This window comes from Tursiops truncatus, chromosome 19, assembly GCF_011762595.2.
Source record: "Tursiops truncatus isolate mTurTru1 chromosome 19, mTurTru1.mat.Y, whole genome shotgun sequence".
Lineage (NCBI taxonomy): Eukaryota > Metazoa > Chordata > Mammalia > Artiodactyla > Delphinidae > Tursiops > Tursiops truncatus.
In genome coordinates, this window is record NC_047052.1 from 5,138,309 (window position 1) to 5,159,620 (window position 21,312).

Genomic DNA, 21,312 nt, shown 5'->3' on the forward strand with positions numbered 1-21,312 from the left:
TCTTCGTTGCTGCACGTGGGCTTACGCGGGCTACTCTTCGTTGTGGTGCACGTGCTTCTCACTGCGGTGGCTTCTCTTGTTGCGGAGCATGGGCTCTAGGTGCGCGGGCTCAGTAGTTGTGGCACACAGGCTTAGTTGCTCCGCGGCACGTGGGATCTTCCCGGACCAGGGCTCGAACCCGTGTCTCCTGCATTGCCAGGCGGACTCTTAACCGCTGCGCCACCAGGGAAGCTGGAGGATAATTTCTAATTTGTCTGACACCAGCTCCTTGGTGGACCAGCTGTAATCTGGGCATGTTACCTAACCTTGCTAACCTGTCCTGCACAGAGGTGCTGGTCACGTCCCCAACATCTCCATTTTACAGGGGAGGAGGCTGAGGCCAAAAGAATTAAGGAACCCATATAATATCTAAGAGCTGGCAAATGACGGAGATGGGACTGAAGCTAAGAGTCATCCGATTTTAGCATGTGACCAATCTCCGCACATCACTCTACCCTGCCTTGTGGATACAAGGACTCAGAATCAAAACTGGGATTTTGGGCATAATAAAAAGGGTCCTTCTAGTCAAACCAACTGTGTGAACAGAGAGACAACTGGGAACCAGGCAAATGAAGCCCCTTCCCCACCTCGTTGTCTCCTCCTTGGCTTCTATCTTCTGAGACAGAACGGGGTCATTATTTTTAAAAATCCTGTACTCTCCATCACTTTGCTGTCAGTGGCATTTGCTTCCTTGCTGGAATTTCAAAACCCCAAAGCAGACTTTTCATGTGGACAGTTTATCTTATTACTCTGCCCAGTTGGTGAATGATACTCTTAAATCTTTTTTGGGTGTCTAGGGTCCATGACCCTGACACATGGTTTGGTCAAGCGAAGACGAAAGAATTGGCTGGGGCCCCATGTCCCCCAACAGCCTACAAACTCATTGGTGGCAACACGGCTGCTTTAATCAGGGGGCTACTGACAGCGTACACGGATAGAGCTCTGCCGGGAGCTGTTACAGGTCACCAAGGCCGGCTCCCCTCAACAATATTTTAATGTGTGAACGCTAACAAATGGCACCCCAGTGGCTCCTGAGAAGCCATCTTGCCGGCCCCTCCTGATGTGACTTTCTTTCCTCTTTCCTTCCCTCTGTTACCGCTCTTTGGGGAGCTTGCCCTGTTGACACTGTCCACGTGAAGCTGCGTCTCCGCTAAATCAAAGACCTCCAACATTTTTATGCTGGTCTTCCAGACACCAGAAGAAGCTACCTTTCCCCCATCGAAATGTTACATGGGAGAAAGACAAGCCATGTTTGACATTACAGCATGGTCATAGAGCTCAAGCAAATGAAGTTAACAGGGTGTTTTTCTCCAGGCAACGGGGCCACGGAAACAAACAAACAAACAAACCCACTCAGAATCTTATTAAAGCCCTAAACCCAAGATGCATTTATGGATGCAGGGCAGATTTCCATGCCAACCTAGAAACTCAGGTAAGTTTTACTGCCCAGTTATGGCAGAATTTCATAAATAGAATTCTTCAGGGAGCAGACTTTTGTCAGATAGCCTGAGGGCTTCATTCTGTATCCTTTCCAACCTACACTCATTGATTGCATTTGCTGGCTACAAAATGCCTTCCTTAAGTTTCCTTAGAACCATGCCGGCAAACTCAAGACTGAGGACAGTGGGTGAGGGAGTGCTCTGTAATTTCAGCCCAACTGTTACGGGGGCAGGAATACATCTCTGGGATGCTATAATCATCACAATGGCCCCTTTACTGAGCCACACGCTGGGCACCATGCTTGCCACATATTATTGGCCTTGACATTGAAATGCTCTACTTATTACAAGGTGGGTACATTTATCTCCATTTTACTCCTAAATAAAGCAGATCTCAGAGAGGTTAAGTAATATGTCTAAGCTCACACAGCCAGGAAAATGGCAGTGCAGGGACCTAAAGTAGATATGAGATCAACACGTGAGTCTTCCGAGCTTGGCTAAATGTCCATTAACACGAGATGCATCTGTTATCTGCCTCCTGCTGCCAGTCGGACAACAGGCAGTGCATGGGAAATAAGGGTGATCTGAGGGTGCTAAAAAAGATAGAAGCTGAAATATATTTTGGTTACTGACACTGTCAGCAGACTAGTAGACTGCCTTGTCTAACTCAATGGCGTCAAGGTGTGTTGCAAAGCCCCTTCCTTCTGCATCTAAAGTGTCAGCTCATGTGACTCGGCTTGTCAATCTTCTACATAGATGGTTGGGGAGTTTTCCAATTGGATGCTGGTTGTTCCATTGCCTTGCTCGCATTGAATAGTCCTGAAGAGATGGGATTTAAATTGTGCCGAGGATATTAGTCTAAAGCGAATGAAGTGGAGAGTAGACTTCTCGTTTATGTCCCCAGAGTGATAAATGAAGGACCGTAACTTTTTTCTAAGGAAAAGAAAATGGGAACTCAACGTGGATTTCAGACACATGAGAAATAGCTTATGAATTTAGATGATAGCTTGGTAGAAATAAATCGTACATCTGTTCGTTCATTTTAATAAAGTGGAGAGATAGCACACTGCTGAAGCCCTTGGACAACCCTGGGTTTTTAAAATTATGGTCCTGTAATAGTAGCCTTAAAATTTGTAATACAGCCAGTGGTTTCTGAATTGGAGGGAAAATTCATTTATAAAATGAAAGTTCAGACTTTGGAATGTAAATGGGAAAATGCAATTTTTCTTGGCCACATATGAATTAGTCCTGGGAGGGTTCTGCAGCATCTTGACTATAAAATATGTATTTTTCAATCTTATGAGAAAGTTTTCAGACTGCTGACAAAACTTCTTTGGGCAATCTCTGTTTAGGTAAATTGTTCAGGTCGAAACATACGGTTAACCGGCTTTGTTATTTTTGCCTTGAACTTGGTGCTTCGTGTACAAGGGCAATTGTAGATTAATATTTCCATTTGAAATGAGTCTAGCCCGTTACAAATACAAAAATCATTTTTACTCAGTAGTAGAAACATAAGGAAGAGAACTTTTATAGACCAGCAATTACCAGTTGCCATGAAATTTTACTCATTCAACAAATAGTATTGAGTTTCTTATCACATGTGAGCCCTATGCTTGCTATTGGGGAAATACAACAATCCTGATTGTAGGTTTCCTGCTGACTTTAAAACCTAGAAGTGTTGGGGCTTCCCTGGTGGCGCAGTGGTTGAGAATCTGCCTGCTAATGCAGGGGACACGGGTTGGAGCCCTGGTCTGGGAGGATCCCACATGCCGCGGAGCAACTAGGCCCATGAGCCACAACTACTGAGCCTGCATGTCTGGAGCCTGTGCTCCGCAACAAGAGAGGCCGTGATAGTGAGAGGCCCGTGCACCGCGATGAAGAGTGGCCCCCGCTTGCCACAACTAGAGAAAGCCCTCGCACAGAAACGAAAGCCCAACACAGCAAAAATAAATAAATTAATTAAAAACAAAACCAACAACAACAACAACAAAAAGTACCAATGCCACCGTGCATGTGAGGATTAAATTAGTCAATGCTTTAAAAAAAAAAACAAAAAAACCTAGAAGTGTTATTAAAATTTCTCCAGAAATGGGTATTAAGCCCATAGAAAGCTTTTTGACAGAATAAGCAATTTCAATTTTATTTCACAAATCAGCTTCTCAAGTTTTCAGGTGGGGAAGAAGTACAAATAAACTGGTCGTATTGACTGGCCATAGATAACACAGGCCCAGCTAGGAAAACCCCCAGACCACCTCGAATATATTTCATTTGCCTCCTAATCAAATACTGAATAGATATAGATGACACACTTTAGCCCATAACCTTGTAGATTAAAAACTACAGACTGCAGGGGCTGTTTAGTCTTAGAATTGAGGGCAATTAGTTTTTGTCTTAGGTCAGTTTTTGCCCAAATAGGTAAGATATTCTCCCCGGGTTTGTGGGAATCTAGACTGTATCTCAGGAAGTCACATGGATAAGGGGTATGGGGTGCAGCTTATCAGTGGAGACAGAACAGAGATGGGACAAAGGCAAAAAAAAAAATGTCCACTTTCCTCACAGGCAGGACTATGCGGTGAGTATGGCCAGATGCAGGAAGATAAAGGCCCCAGGGAGTTTTGCAATTAACAAGTTTTTAAACCAATGCCTAGAATTGGAACTCGTCAGGTCAGAGGGCTCCTGGGAATTGTTTTTATACATCTATGCTGACCTACATCTACTCTGTTAGGCTGCATTTCTGGAAGTGCATTTGCTGGACCAATGAATAGGAAAGGTTTTAAAGGTTTTTGATAGTGTCTGGATGAAGGGTCTACTCTTGAGCATGGCTCTGCCGCCTCCTCCGATGGGACCTATTTCGAATTGGAAACGGGACAAAGCCAACTGCTGAGAAAGAGAGATGGGACAAAAGAGAGATCAGAGAGGTTGAGGTCAGCCGCCAAGCAAGTAGCAAAAGGGGTGTTATGAGTTAAACAGAAAGAATGGAAGACCCCTCCACTCCCACCCAGGTTAGGAAACCATGTTTATGACTTGCATTCAAAAATCATCTATTGACTCACCCACCTTTAAATTTCCCTGATCACAGTGCCTGGCTCATAGGAGGTGCTTAATTAATACTCATGGAACACCTGAGTGTCAACTACATCCCAAGCACTTTCAGATTCCTCATCCTGGTATTTATCCCTTGCAATATTCCTGCAACACAATTATAACCGCATTATTCACAGGAAGTCGCCAGGGCGGCTCCGTGTCTTAACATGTCCAGATGGCTGATGGCTTCCCTGTACTCCTTGGGCCTCTGGCATCAAGTCTGGCCTCAAAACAGTTACAAAGATGAAGAACGTGAAGCAGCCATGTGGTAATGCCAGCGAAAGTAATTTAAAAGTCCCGGAATAAGAAGCAACTGCGTTTCCTGTCATTTCAGCTGGGCAGAGCTGCTCTGAGGGAAAGGCCCTCCTCTCACCTGGCTTTGAGATGCTACATTTTCTGCGCCACCTCACTCATTCGTGTTTGTCTCCTGCTACCCCACGGCTCACCCACAAGCGCAGGCTGACTTTGCCTTCAGATTCACAGGCCCTTGGGCTGAGGTGCCTCCTGGAGAAAGCTCCAGACCTGCCCTCACAAAGCGCAGGGCGCAGATGCACTCGACTCTCCCCAGGTACCAGCAGCTGAGCTGTCCCCTCCCCTTGGGACCGTGGGCCAGTGGTGGTCCAGCTCAGTACTAGTGGATGACACCCCTCACTGTTCTGAAGCAAAAAGGGGGGAGAATATGAGTGGCAGAAATTGCAAAGATAAAAAAAATCATATTTTCTACAGGTCTGAGAGGTAAATACCAAATCCCAGGACGGGCAGAGGAAGTAGACGGCCCCATAACTGTGAAACCAGGTAACAGACCCTGTTAGTCAGTCAGTGGCATGTGGGGTGGGGTTGGAGGGAGATGGAGAGAATGAATCTGCAAAAAATACATAGCGAGGGCCTCTCGCAGTGGTCAGGGTGTGAATGCGCCATTCTTTAAACATGTGCATGGGGGCTTCAACGCAGAAGCCAATAAACCAATCTGGAAGAATTAAGCCTCTCCCGGGACCGTGGATCTTGGATGGGAACACAAGGGACTCATCACACACACACATAGACACACAGACACCCACATACACACTCACACGTAAACATACATACACCCCCCCCACATACACACATACACACCACAGACACATACACACTCATACACGCATACACACACATATACATACACACACAATTTTATTTATATTTAGGTGGGGAAACATGATTAACTTGTACACAGCGGTGTGCTGGTAAATGCTTAACAACTGACTCCTCAGGGGCAAAAAAAAAGCCCTGATTTGTAGCTTGTGTCCCCACCACGGCTGATTCAAGCTACCAACGTGATGTCAAGCACACAAAATTGGGAAAAGAGATGGACTCAGTCAACTTTCGCAAAGCCAGTGCAAGGCGGCCTGGTGCAGCCCTGCTTGTGACCACCAGGCTAAGCTCATTCTCTTTCAAACAGGTTCTGGGTAGACGGAAAATGTAGCTTCGATCTGTGCACATCCCCTTTTTCAGGGAACAATCCTACCCCACGCCTTGGGGTCACACTGGTGCTGTCAACCACAGGCCTCACTTTTCTTCCTCAGAAATGGGAATGTGACCTTGGGTGGGCCAATCATTTCATCATTCCCTGGCACTCAGTGTCTGGTCTGAGTGACCCTGTGACCCAGTACAACCAATCAAAGCCTTTCTGTGAGATTACTGCTTGGTTCTGGGCAAGAGGGTGTGCATGTCTTCCTTTGTACATAAGCCATGGGGACATAGGCTTATGGTCACCAGAGGCCATCTCACCTGCCATGAGGAGCCTACCAGAGAATAAAGCCAATACAGAGAGACAAGCAGAGCTGAGAGAGGGAGCGACATATAGAGAACATTCTGATGATGCTGTCCGAGCCCTGGAGGCAGCCACATCTGAGGTGAGAAAGCCCTTCAATGCCTTCCCCAGGGATGAGGACCAATGTTCCCCAGGGATGAGGACCAATGTTCCCCAGGGATGAGGACCAATGCGTTCCCCAGGCATGAGGACCAATGCGTTCCAGGATTTGCTCATGCTGGTTCAAAGTGAGTTTCTGCTTTCAACAACAAAATGAGTACAAGCAAATGATCTTTAACTCTGAGAAATTAAAAGCAGATTTTCTTGAGGAAGACTGAGCCTCTAGTCTCAGTCTTAGTCAAATTGATTTGTGTTTTCAACTTCCCAGAGCCGAAGGAAAAGATATTCTGACCATTTCTATACAAGGCTGCTATAAGCGGTCAGTTCATTTCGCTGGGGTTTGTTGAGGCTTTCCTCTGAGCCCATCATGTGGGAGGCCAGTGCTTGGCTATTACAAACCAGACAGCTAACTGCTTCTGGCTCTGATATATAGATTTACAGCTCTGAATTGAACCTGTGTTAAACCATGCATCTAGGGGCGATTAGCAAAGGCATCTTGCTTCTATTTGCAGAGCTGCCGGGCAAGAGTGCTGTTTGTTGGATTTGATGTAACGCAACAAATATTCTTTGCGCTTCCTCTGTGTACACTGTTCTGTGACTGAAGGGGACGAAGGTGACAAATGAAGCTGTGTCTGCCCTCAGGGAGCTCCAGTCTGGAGAAGGAAGAAATGGATACCTATAATGCTGACCCAACGCATGCTGGGAAGAATGCTGTGATTGAGGCAGGAACAAAACGCTGGTGAAAGAGAGCCGGTTAACTCTGACTGGGAGACCTGAGGGACCTTAAGGGAAATGCATGACTTCCTGAAGTCTGTTAGTGGGGGAGCAGACTCACACAGGGTGGGCCACCTCTCTCACCCATCCTTGTGCGTACACAGTACAGGCTCGCCCCAGCTCCTTCTTTCAGCCCCTCAAAGGCCACGTGCATGCCTCAGGGCATTTACATAAGCTGCATGCTTTGCTCAGAAGGAGCTATCCTAGCACCACCTGCATCACTTCTTAGCAAAGCCAAGACTTAAGAGGATGACAAATTACTTTACGACCTCTCCTTTCCAAATCTCCGACCAGGTCTGTTTTCCTTAGGTCATGTTCCCAAAGCTCTCTGAATTCATCTGTGGGAGGCACCCCTCTTGCACTCCTTTAATATCTGTCCTCCCTGCTAAGCCACAAGAAGACAAGGGCTTGCCCATCTTCTTTAAATCTCCAGCCTGCAGCTCGCTGCCTCTGTTAGCTAAGCACGCGGTGAGGGCATGAAAGAAAGCTGAGGCCACTTTCAACCCTGCTAACTCAGAACAAGTATATCAAATGCACAAAAGATCTGTGAACTTGAGGAAGCACATTATTTCATTAACGTTCGAGAAACTGCAGTAACGAAAGTTATAAATTTAAAAGATTTAAAAATTGTTATTGGAGATAGCAGACTAGTATAAAAAAGACCCTAGTTAATGAACCAACGTTTTTCTTGCTTTATAGGCCTTTGCCCGAATTCTCCAGTGAGTAAAACCTGGATTTCAATCGAGATATCTAATAATTAGTGTACCATTATAAGCCACTGACAGCGATACCGGAAGATTCTGAATTAGATATGCACGTGAAGGTATATAAAGTGGAACTGTCAATATCTTCCCAACAACGTTGCTGCATTCAACATAGGTTATTTGATTTGGTTGTTGAGAAACTAACAAAAGGCCAGCGTGTTGGGGGCCTGGCTTCTTTCACTTCTGAACCCCACAGAACTAGAACAACGTGTAAAATCTCAGAAAGCGAGTCTAGCGTAATGGTTGAGACCTGTGCTCTGGAACCAGGCGCCTGGAGGTGGCATCCCTGCCCCAGCATACTATAAGCGTGGGCGTGTTTCTAACATTCCCATGACTCAGTTTCATCATCTGTATGGGGATGGGGATAATAAGAGTACTTATGTCCTAGGGCTGCTATGAGAATTAGATGAGTTAAGATGCCTAAAGCACTTAGTACCTCCCATAGATAAGCACTTAATCACTGTTAGCTCAAAAAAATTGGTTTTCTGGATGAAAACATTTTTCATTTATTCTTTGCTTGTAAGAAATGATTATTATATTTGCCCACTAGACCTATCAAAATAAAGACACAAAACTACTAATCAAATTCACTGGCAATTAGAAGATCTCTCCTGGGCTTCCCTGATGGCACAGTGGCTAAGAATCTGCCTGCCAATGCAGGGGAAACGGGTTCGAGCCCTGGTCCGGGAAGATCCCACATGCCGCGGAGCAACTAAGCCTGTGCACCACAACTACGGAGCCTGCGCTCTAGAGCCCATGAGCCACAGCTACTGAGCCCATGCACCACAACTACTGAACCTGTGTGCCTAGAGCCCGTGCTCTGCAACAAGAGAAGCCACGGCAATGAGAAGCCCGCACACTGCAACGAAGAGTAGCCCCTGCTCGTTGCAACTAGAGAAAGCCCGCGCATGGCAACAAAGACCAAACACAGCCAAAAATAAATAAATAAAATAAATTAAAAATATATATATATTAAAAAAATAAATGAAATAAAAGATCTCTCCCCTTTTTTTTAATTTGAAGAAATTGTGGAGGGAGAAAGAGTAGCTTATACTCATCCTGGTGAGCCCAGGGGAGAAGTGTGCGTGTGTGTGTGTGTGTGTGTGTGTGTGTGTGTGTGTTGTAGTTGTACCTAGGGCTTGCACTAAACACTGTCCTGATTTGAACAGAGAGGCAGGTGTGGCAACAGGGAGGCAGGAGGTGATGAGGTGATGCTGGAAAAGTTCAGGCAGAACTGAGATTGGAGGTTATAAGCCCTGCATCTTCAGCAGTCCCTGGTGCCCAAGTGTAAATGGAAAAACCAGATGGGTGTTCTCTGAGGAAAAGCCCTGCCAAGGAATGCTGGAGAGCTGACCTGAAGGGCAAGACCACGGAATAGGAACATAACAGCTGTGGCTGAAGTTGGCAGATGTGCTCTGAGAATGGGGTCTACAGACACTGCGCTGGTGAGTCGTTAATGCCGGCATGGTGCAGAAGCAGCTTAGTGCAGGGTTGAGAGCATGGGGCCTAGACTCCGGGCAAGTTCTTCAGCTCTCTGAGCCTCAGTCTCCACACCCATGAAATGGGCATGACAATGAGAGTCTCAGGGTTGGCAGCAGGAGTGAACAGTGGAATGTATGTAAGCCTCTTGGACACTGCCTGGCCCAAAGCAAGTGCTTTCAGATGTTTGCACTGGCTTCTGGATGTTTGTTTAATGATACAGAGGATGAAGGAGCAGGTCCAGGAGTGCTGGACAGACAGAACTTCTGACAGAATGGCCAGTGTTGCCTTTGATAAAAGCTCATTACATATTTGCTATTACTGATGGAACACCTGCTAAGAGAAGACACCTCTTTGAATTTGCAAGGAAAAAGGAGGTGCAAAGTTCAGAATCTCAACCTCTAGTTCCCAAGTGATCTGGGGAGGAATCAGCCCGCTTAGCCTCAGCTTTCTTCTCTGCATGGGGGTGAGAACGAGACCCTTTTCACTGGGTTGTCCAGGTTTTAGGTGGGAGAGAGTATGTGGAGTGTGGAAGGGCTTCATAAGCTTAAAAACAACTGTGTAAATGTCCACTAATGCTGGTTCCCTGTTGTTGTTATTTCCAGTTCTGTGAAGGATAGGTGGTGGGTCGTGTGTGACTGGTGGCATCATCGCCAGCAGTCTCTGACCATAGGAACAATGGTATTCCTGAGCAGCATGGGGGCGCCAAGTCTTGGAAGGTCTACCCTTTACTGTGTCCGCCAATGTCTTCCCCCTGCACTTCTGGTGAACCGCCTCCTTGCCTTGCCTGGGCCCAGTCTCACATTCCCCGCCGTCCCTCAGGCTGCTCCAGCCACACTGAACAGCTCTCAGTTCCTCAAGCAAGACATGCTCTTCCCAGCCTCCATGTCTTCACACGGACCCTCTGCATACTCCCACGTCTCACTGGCATGGGCTGAATTTTGTCTCCCCAAAAAGATCTGGTGGAGTCCTAACTGGCAGTATCTCAGAATATGACCTTCTTTGGAAACAGAGGTGACCAAGTTAAAATGAGGTCGCAGGGTGGGCTCCAATCCAATATGACTAGCATTCTTATAAAAATGGGAAAATTATGCACAGACACGCACAGAGGGAGAAGGCCGTGTGAAGATGAGGGCAGACGGGTGACGCATCTACAAGCCTATGAGCACCACAGACTGCCAGCAAACCACTGGAAACGTAAGAAACGGGCATGAGCAAACGCTCCCGCAGAAGGAACCACCCTGCGGATACTTTGATCTTGGACTTCTGGCCTCCAGAACTGTGAGCAAATGAATGCTGTTCAAGCCACACAGTGTGTGATATTTTGTTACAGCAGCCCTAGGACACTAGCACAGTCACTGTAAATGTCACCTCCTCAGTGAGTGTCATGGCGTGTGTACACAATGTGTCCATGTACGGTGATTCCATCTTGTTGCTAGGGACCATATGTAGCTATTTGCTTTGCTGGTCAGTTGTCCCCACTTTAGACCGTAACTTCCTGAGGTCAGGGACCATGTTTGTTAGTCTGGGATGTTGTGCTCACCACACTGCATCCCAGCCTAACACAGTCCCTGGCAAAGAGGAATCATGGAATACACTTCTGATGGATGGGCTGGTGAGTCAGTGAATGCATGAATGAATGCACTTTGGAAGGCAACAGTGTAATGTTACGATATGCAATAGGTACATTCAGTTAAGACAGGCTTCTTGAAGAAGATACTTCTCATAAATTCCTGTCTTCTCAGATCTGGGCAGGTTGACAGCAAAATAAAATGCTGCCTATACTGGGAAAACTGATATTCAGCTTGTTACTAAAACAGATTTTAGTTCGGAAACAAATGAATATATTAAATCAATTCTGGATTATTTTGTTTAATCCCACTTAGAAGAATGAACCCACACAGAACTCTGGGGCTGTGGAATATTTTCTTTCTTAAGTTTGCAGGCAAAGTCAAGTCTGTCTCCACTCTAATGATTCCTTTATGTATAATTTATTAACGTTGAGTTTTCTTTCTTTCTTTTACTTGACTGGTAGGGAAGTAGATTTAGGGCTCTCTGCAGTTATGCAGATTCGTTTATTCACTTCTGGAAAGGAATTTAACTCCAACCCTCTCGGCTCTCTGCACCACAGAAAAATGATAAACCTTAGGATCCCTCATGACTTTGTGCTACAGTAGGGCCTTGGTTTTTCACCGGCAGCAGTATTTTGTGCCACAATGAGGCGGGCCTGGGATCTGCAATCAGCCTTGAGCAACCTCCCTCGGCTCTAAAACCAGAGGGTTGGTTGAGGTTCTTTCTAAAGCCCCTTTCAGCAACATCACTCTCTAACTTTTCGATGGCCTCTGTTGCTTATTGTCAAACATTTATAATTTATTCACTCATTTGCACATTATTTGGTTATGTTCCAAAGCTGGGTGCTGGGGCCAGAGCAGGGAACAAAAGAGACAAAGTTCCTTTTTGCGTGGAGCTTACATTCTAATTTGGGGAGACTGAGAATAAGCAAATAAATAAAATTGTATGGCACATTAGAAGGTGAATATTATATATTATTAGAATAAAATAAGTGCAAACTAGGATGTGTACATATTAGAAAAGAATAGAATACATAACAGAATATTACATAACGACATATGATGGTGTGCATGCAACACTGTATATAATATGGAACTGCAATAATATTTAATAGTATATTAGAAGCTGAGACACCACAGGTGGTAAAAACGATTTACTGCATGAATAATAATTTCATCTCTAGTTAAACTTTTGATGTTGCCCCTGTGCTGAGTCCTAGAGGCAGTGATGAAAAGGACCTGTCCCTAAATATCAAAGCATCTAAACGATGTTGGGAGACAGGCTCAGTGGTGAGACTCTGCCAGTGGTAGTAAAAAATTGCTTTCATTGTCACTGAGTTGCTGCTGACCCTCTGAGCATAACCAGAGGTTTAGCCAAGGCACAGAATCTGCATAGAGGTTCACACAGAGATGATAGGGATCAATGCATCATGAGTATAATTATGAAAGAGCAATTAATGCAATAAATCATCTGGCTATCTGGTCTACCTCTACAAGAGGCTTGAAGAACCAGCCACAAGGTAGACTACAGTTTTTCACTTTAACAAATCCAGATGTTTCGACATCACAAACGCAGTGCATAAGCGACACACGCATTTTCGACAATGCAAGATTTCTCACCCTGCTGTCTTTGAACAATTAAGTCTGGGAAAGCACACACTACCCTTTTCCTTAGCGGGAAGACTCTTGTTTGGATGATGGCTTCTATTTATAGAGCACTGCTTACATTTGAACAAATGTTTCACTTCACTCTCTTTTAGTCGAGAAATCCAGCTGTAGACCTGCTGTTTCAAGTACCTCTGAAATTTGAACACTAGGAGATTTAGTTGATGATTTCGTGTTTTTCTATGACCTTGGTGCAAAGAAAGCAATGAACTCACCCCTTCCAAGTGAAGATAAATGGGGAACGTGGGTGTTGGCTCTTTTGCAGCCAACCCTTCTTCAATTATATGATGGGAAGCTGGGAATGCAATTTGCAATAGATGGCTCCTAGAGTCCTTGGACAAGATGTTGGCCTGGACGAAGATGGATCAGGAAGTGATGTAATCTGGAGGGATGTGACCATTTGCACAGTTGGGAATTGGTGGTATCCGTGCACTGAAATCACACTGCTCTATTCTCTCCAAATATTCCCTTTCTGTACATATTGGGATACCTCCATCCACCAGCCAAAGCACGGGATAAAGATCCCAATAGTGTATGTTTGGACTCCACCCTCCAGAAAAGTCACTTGTGTCAGATAATTGAAATGGGTTCGATCTTCTAAGAAGTATGTGGTTGATTTTCTGGATTAATCTCTATTGAGCAAGCAGCATATATAATTATGTGGTCAGTGTTTAGACACAGGCACCTCTGAATTTAAAGGGCTCTCCTAAGGGAAATAAACTCTTACGGAGAGTTTCATTTAAAGCACTCAAATATATTGCATGGAATCCTGGAGGAGTGGATAAATACGTTCACTTCGGTTAGACCTTTGGCACACAAAGGTACATTTACGAGCTTTATACCTGGGGCCACCAAACTACCAAAAACAAATGAAGAGATCCAAGAGTTCAGAAAACTCCCAATACTCATGTCAACTCAAGAGCGAAGGAACGGGAAAGCAAAGTCTGCCTCTAATGATGCAGTTCAATTCCCTCGGGGTTAGTCATTTCTTGATTATCAATATCAAGGAGGAGACACAACATTTTTAATCTTTTTACTAAAATGAGTTGATTTTGAAGCAAATGGTATGAGAGGGGGTGGTTACTGTCAAAACTAATTATATCTCTTCAATCCATGTTTTTAATGAAAATATTGTGATGTTTTGTGCTACAGTGAATTCCATATACACAATATCTACTGCTTTTCCCTAGTAATCCAGGTTAAAAAGCTAATCCATATTTTTCTTTGTTTATGGTAAGTGGGGCAAGCTTCTTCTAGACCATCCCTCAAATCTAGGATAGCTCAAGAATACAGATGTCACACAAAACCCCCACCTATTTGAAAGCACTACAGAGCTATGAAGACAGCCAGAACTTGAGAATCCAGCATCCTGTTGAGAAGGGAAGTTTACTGAAGTGAAGCCAATACCTTATGGAACTTTTATCCTTAACGCAGTTTCTAAATTATAAAGGCACAGGGATAAAAGGCTAAGAATCTGAGCAGAAGAAAGTGCTACTAAGAGACCAGGAAGCTGAGCAGAGCTTTCAGCAGTCTCATGAGGATGACAAGACCACTGAAATTCAGGGTGTCCAAGGTGGAAGGGCCCTTGTAAAAATACCCATCTTTCAGCTGGGGCCCCAGAAAGGCTGTACCCAGGAGTAAGGGAAACCACGATGGCCCTCATGTAAGACTGAAACTCGATGAACTAATTCAATCCTAGACTGATTTAAAGTCATCCTTTTCTACTCTTATTGGTTTACAGAAAGCAAAAATGATAAAGTTAAGGAATAAAACAAATGTTATCCTGACACCATCTTGCATCAGATATTTCATTAAGAGGAAAAAGTAAATTTCTGATGTAAGAAATAAAATAGTTCCTTGATTGATAAACTTACTAATGAAGAGAAGTGAGTCATAATGAACACATCGGTAAAGATTTAAATTTCTTGTGATTTACCTGCAATACCAACATCAATAAAGACAATATAAAACGCTTAATATGTTTCAAAACAACGATGTGGGTGACATAAATAACAAGTGTCGTCAATTTAAAGATTAGTCTTTATACAAAAACATTTGAAACTGCAGAGCTCATATATATATGTATACATACGTACATATATAAAACATATATATATGACAGAAACTTGATAGAGATTTCCTTAAATTTAACCACAATTCTCAAAATTTACATGAGTTTTCCAACAATGAAATAATGTAGTAAAGGTGAAAAAAATGTTTCTAAACTCTCAATAATACAGAGCAAATTTCTATCAACCCTGCTATAGGAAAGACTAGTCTTTTTGCTCTCTTTCTATAGAAAATGGTTTTGCATAATTATTATATAAAGAAGAGACCACAGAGTTTTCAGTCAAACATGTAAGAGAAAAAGTATTATAGGGCAAATTAGGCAGTTAATTAAGAAAATATTTTTATTATGAAAGCTCATAGTCCAAAGAAAAATAAGACTCCTAAAGCATTAAGGTCCTTGAAGACTTTTAGGAGTTGGAGACTGAACCCCAGCACCCCCTTGATAACTTAATGCAAATATCTGCTGGTGGCTCAGTTTCACCTAGCCGGCTTCCGGCTCACACCATTTATCTTCACCCCTTTATGAAAATCAGAGCATTTACCCATCTCTCATCTTCCAGGAAGACAGGGCCTTTTAAGATTTATGCCATTTTTACTACATGTATTGTAATGTTATAGCTTGAACACTGAAACATTTACTTTAGAAAGAATTCATCAAATAGCCAAAAAAAAAAAAAAAAATCCTGTTATTCAGTCTTCATTACCAATTGCCATTTTAATTAAAATCTGAAAATCAACTGATTGAATAAATGAATGAAAACTCATTTAAAAACCTTATAATCATTTGCAAACACATTCTTTTAAAATTAATAGCAAGTCTGTTAATCCTCATGACCTGGGGTTTATGTGAAAATGAGTTATTCAGTCAGTATGTGTTGAGCATCTGCTATGCTATAAGTACAAATCACGTGTCTTTTCTTAAAAAAAAAAAAAAAAAAAGCAACTTTAGAGAGAGAAATGGACAAGTCATTTTGCTCTAAACGGGACTGAGATTCTCAACTATAATCCAAACTCTGGGTTTGGAAAGTTTAACTAGATTTCCTAAAATCATTTCCAAATACCTAATCTAGAAAAGTCACAACTAACATGTAAACATAAACTAACAGTTAAAGCCACGTGTGAAAGCTATTAGGAAAACTCACGGAAGACTCTCCATAGGGAGACTAGTGCTTCTAACCCAAATTTTCATGAAAATCAATGACTAAAAATTGATTTCATGTGTCAGTAACAATTTAAAGTACTTGGTTCATCATATCCAGTGAAACTGTTCTCCAGTTAAAATCACCTTCAGGAAACATTTGGCAGAGAGTGAATTATTGAGTGCCAACTGGGAATGCAACAGAGAATAAGAGAGGTGTGGGCTTTGCTTCTCAGCAAGCTTACGGTCAGTGTGAATAAACACAAGGGGAACAAATGATCTTAGTTTGCACTAAGAATGTGCTGTTTAAAACGCCCTTTAAAATATCTCCTTCCTTAGTAACAACCCCTATATTACCAAGGGCTGCAACCTGCCAACTAAAGATAGCTGGAGTTTTTCTCAGTCACCCTCACAGATCAGGAAGGCTAAGGAGATGTAAGTCATTTGACTTTCTGGGGAATCTCTTTAAATAACGTTTACTTAGGTGGCAGGTCCTCCTCTGCCCTTCTCATTTCCTGCTTCTTTCTACCTGTTACATGCACATGATGGCTGGCACCACGGTGACCCTACTGTACCACGAGGCAGCTTTGGGGAAGTCAGAGAAGAAAGATAAGAGGAATACGGTAAACTGACAATATCATGGTCTCACCATACTGGCCTGGGACTGTTTACCTACGGACTTCTATGTGAGAGAAACTATACCTCTAACCCATTTCACAGAGCATTATTTCCTGTCTGTTATTTGTGGCCAACTGAAACTCCTCTTTTAAACAGATCAAAAAATGCACCTCTCTGGAGATGGAAGACCATGTAAAATAGAATTTTAAAAAGAGATAATAACCATATACTTTCATGAATTTCCTAAGAAATGTCCTAATACATGCAGAAACTTACATAAGGCAACATCTTCTTGGACAGGTTCCTAGATACCTTTAAGCCCAAATGACCACCATTTCCATTCTGGGATGACTGAACCTTGATCTTCATCTCTGAAAATTATTTCATCTTTAAGATCACAGGGTCCATGTTTCCTCTCTATTCCTAGTTCATCCTGTTTGACCACTTCCACACCCAAGACCACTACCTTTGGGCTGAGTCCTTATCAGTCCTCTTTTTTCCGCCTAACAGGTTCCTCTTAGCCTTCTTTGCTTTTGCCCACAGTGATGAGTTTCACAGATTCCACCACCTCTCCTCCAGAATTACTTCTCCCCTGGAACTTGAGGGTCTTAATCACGTATTTTGAAGTGCTTGAGCAGGTTCATAGATCGCTTCCAAGGAAAACAGCAGCCTTTCAACATGGAGGGGAGATGACCCTTTAGATAAGAACGTCAGTTGGCCTTTTGAATTTTAGAAACATCGTCACCATCATGTAATCATCTTGCTCACCGCAGCCGTCTTCCTCACCACCTTCCTCGCCGCTGCCTTTGTCCCACTACCCTCGTCATGACTGTCCTCACTACCGCCTTCTAAACGGCCACCATATCCCCATCGCCAACACGCCAGAGAACATGAGGTGACAAGCACTAGGGCTCTTCACCACTCCGCTCATTTGACATTCACAAGAGCCCGGTGAGGTGGGCTTTAGCATCAGCCCCATGAACAGGTGACAAAACGAGAATGTAGATGGTGAACGTGCTCAGATCCTGTGGCTGGCAGGGGTGATATGAATCCAGTTCTGGTCCAGAGTCCAGCCCTTCACATCGCTGTTATACTGCCTCTAGCGTTCATACATGTCCAAAATGTATGAATCAATGACAAAGAACATCAGCCATCCTGGAACATGCTAGGAAATTTAATTGTGAATTTGATTTATCCAACATTGGCAAAGACTCCTATGGGATACCTAACATCTAAGAGAGAGAATCTGATGTACTTGCTAGCTACCCATTTTTCTCGTTTTGTTACTTGTATCTCCATATGAGTTGTGACATCAGCTCTGCCCTGAGGGAATCTCAAGCTCATTGTCCAATGTCCATTTTTTAAAAAAATAAATTTATTTATTTATTTATTTTTGGCTGCTTTGGGTCTTCATTGTTGCGCGCGGGCTTTCTCTAGTTGCGGTGAGCAGGGGCTACTCTTTGTTGTGGTGCACGGGCTTCTCATTGCAGTGGCTTCTCTTGAGGCGGAGCATGGGCTCTAGGCGTGCAGGCTTCAGTAGTTGTGGCTCGCAGGCTCAGTAGTTGTGGTGCACTGGCTTAGTTGCTCTGTGGCACGTGGGATCTTCCCGGACCAAGGCTCAAACCCATGTCCCCTGCAGTGACAGGCAGATTCTCAACCACTGCGCCACCAGGGAAGCTCCCAATGTCCATTTGAAGAGAGTTTTGTGCTTTTGCCAATATTCACAAATGAATACATTTTCCATTATATTACTTAAGGTCTCTTACTTTAAGATCTATGTTAAAATTTTTCCTTGAATTCATTGGTATTAATAACAACAACAACAACAAAAGCCTCTCACTCACAGTATTTAGTCCATAACTAGGTACACAATTCTGAGCTTAGTTTAGGCTCCACTGAAATAACTAATTAATCTCACCCATCTGGTAACGTTAATAGGTTTTCTTATTTTAGATTGGGGTTATCCAATTTCTATTTTCATTACTATATCTATATTGAATATTACACTGTGCCTTGAGTTATTCTTTTGAAAGAGGTTTGCAGGAAATTCTGCAGATAAACCAATATGTCCCAATGAATATCCCATGAATACCAGCTCGATGAGCCATGGTGAGATGGACCAGGAAAAATTATTCCCAGGCCAAATAAGTCTGAGAAACCCTACAGACCACACCTACCCCTCTTAGAGAAACACAAAGCATTTTAAAGGTACCAGAAGTCCTACAGTAAAAGAAATCTTTCACACCATTCATCTCAGTGTTCTCATATCTGTCTGACCCTGAAATCTCTCCCCACCCCCTGCCCTATAATGATAATAACTTGTGGAACTAATTTCTTGGAACACAGTTTGAGAAACATGGGACTAATAAGCAATCTGTATTAGCAGCTATAGAAACAGTGTCATAGGAGCAACAGAATAGACCGTCAGCTATGTGGACTTTGTTGTTTTGAGGTTAGAATTCTGAGTGTCCAAGACACCACTGGCAGAGGGGGAGACTTCCACCTCGTGAATGAGTCATGTAGGGCTGCTAATGTGGAGAGCTCACTGCGGAGCCAGGGGGCTGAGAAGGGCCACCTGGGGTAGCCCTGAGATACTTGAGAGAGGGGTGGGCAACTGCAAATCCAGACACGGATCTTTTTTCTGAATGCCCGGGAGGGTAGAAAATATCAACATCTTCCTTGGAAGCAAAGCACTGCAGCTGAGAGCATGGTAAACAGGGAGCTGTGCTCACATCCCATTTCTGCCACTTACTCTGCCTGTAACCCTGGAGATCTAGATTCTCTGAGCTTAAAATAAGCACTCTCACTGGGTAGAAAATGTGGCTCACGAATCCAACCTCACACGGTCAGATGAGGCAATGGATCGAGGGTGGAGAGCCCGTGGTGGTGGTGGATGTCCTGGAAAGGTCTGGCAAACGACGGGGCTGTCATTACTGATGCTATGCTCCTGTGCAGTAAGAGGGGCGTCAAGTCCTTGGCTCTGGTCCTGACCCCCAAAGAAACCATGACCGCAGCACATTTCCATCAGATGTACAGTGCCAGTGACTCCCTAGCCTGGATACAAATTCAGCAGCTGGATGAAATCTTGCATACTCAGCCTGTCCCCAAACACTGCTCCATTGGAAAAAATGGGAAACAGCAAGCACGATCCACAATCATAAAAGCACAGGAGCTGCGAACAGTAATGTCTCTGCCAGACAAGCTAACTTGGTTGTTATTGATAAGCTCCTGGGCCACCCTGTTATGGCCAAGAAAATCTGCTTTACCTTCTTGATGCTTTTCCGTCTGGCCTCTCAATCTGTACTTGCTGAAAAAAATTATTGTTATGCTAAAATCACAACAGGACTCACACAATTCAGCGCTAAATAACACCAATAAAACTACGAAAATGGCACTTTGGCATTAAAAGTTGTCTTCTTATGGACTTCAACAAGATTCAATGCTTTTGTTTTCATAATGCTCTGGTATTTTCAGCTTTACAAAAAAAAAAAAAAAAAAAAAAGAGAAAAGTGTAAAAGAGTATTCCAGCAAGACACCATCTTCTCTCCACAAAGGAGGGTTTTGATGTCCCAAGCAGGGAGCGGGCTAGGGCTGTGGTACACTGAATTAATATTAATCAGCAATCACGGCCATGAACACAAGGCTGGCATTCAACAGGGGTTTACCTCTTTCTTGGTGAATTTAGGCGAGTGATCGTTTTTGTCATCGATCATGATTGTCGCTGTGGCCGTGCCTGTTAATCCAACATCCAGTCCAGCCATATCTTGAGCCTCAATGATCAATTCATACTTGGGATTTTCCAGAGTCTACAAAGCAAAAGCACAACAGAGGATGACATTTAGATCTGGGTTATCACTCGGGATAGGGGACATGCATGTTGCTCGGGCTGACGCTGTGTGCCCCCCTCCATTTGGGCAGGCGCCTTTCATAGCACTCTTACCTGTTGTGCATAAATGTGTCTTTGGAATCTCTCCAAGGCAAGACAGTCACCATTCATAGACTAGAGTTGGCTGTGGGGATGGAAACTTAATATCATTTCCCTCATGCAATATCATTTACCACCATAATTCCTTGATATTATTTTAAGGGTTGCATAAAATTAATCATATGCATAATTTATAATTTATTTCATCATCTTCAATTATTAGGACTTGAGGTTATTTCTAGTCTTTTTAAAATTTTGACAATTTTAAATAACACTGCAATGAACATCTTTATTCAGGAAGCTCTCAATGTATTTTGACTTAAAAAAAAAACTTAGGGCTTCCCTGGTGGCGCAGTGGTTGAGAGTCTGCCTGCCGATGCAGGGGACATGGGTTCGTGCCCCGGTCTGGGAAGATCCCACATGCCGCGGAGTGGCTGGGCCCATGAGCCATGGCCGCTGAGCCTGCGCGTCCGGAGCCTGTGCTCCACAACAGTGAGAGGCCCGTGTACCACAAAAAAAAAAAAAAAAAAAAAGATTCCAGGAAGTGGAATTATTAGGCTAAAGAGTATGAACATTTTAAGAGTATTTATTGATATTTCAACATTGCTTTCAAGAAGATCTTACCGATTTTCGTATCATTCCTATCAGGATGTTTAGTTTATGACCCCAGGCATGGCTTGTCGTTAAAGAACAGCTGACCTTGCCCCATGAAACACATTGGGGGATGAGCATGATTCTATAATGGCTGTTGAACAAGGATGTAAATTTCTCATAGCACTTGCCCTTCTCCAACTTGCAGTGAAGGTAGCTGTGGACACACACCCCAGGGTAGCTTCA

At 43.7% G+C, this 21,312-nt stretch overlaps 1 protein-coding gene across 1 annotated transcript in view; it reads right to left on the minus strand.

Annotated features, from left to right (window-relative positions):
* CDH13 (cadherin 13) overlaps positions 1–21,312 on the minus strand; it is a 1,012,702-nt gene that overhangs the window by 125,681 nt on the left and 865,709 nt on the right. Inside the window, exon 8 of the mRNA XM_019940487.3 lies at positions 20,216–20,356. Coding sequence (XP_019796046.1) covers positions 20,216–20,356 — 141 coding nt within the window. The remainder of the gene's footprint in view (positions 1–20,215; positions 20,357–21,312) is intronic.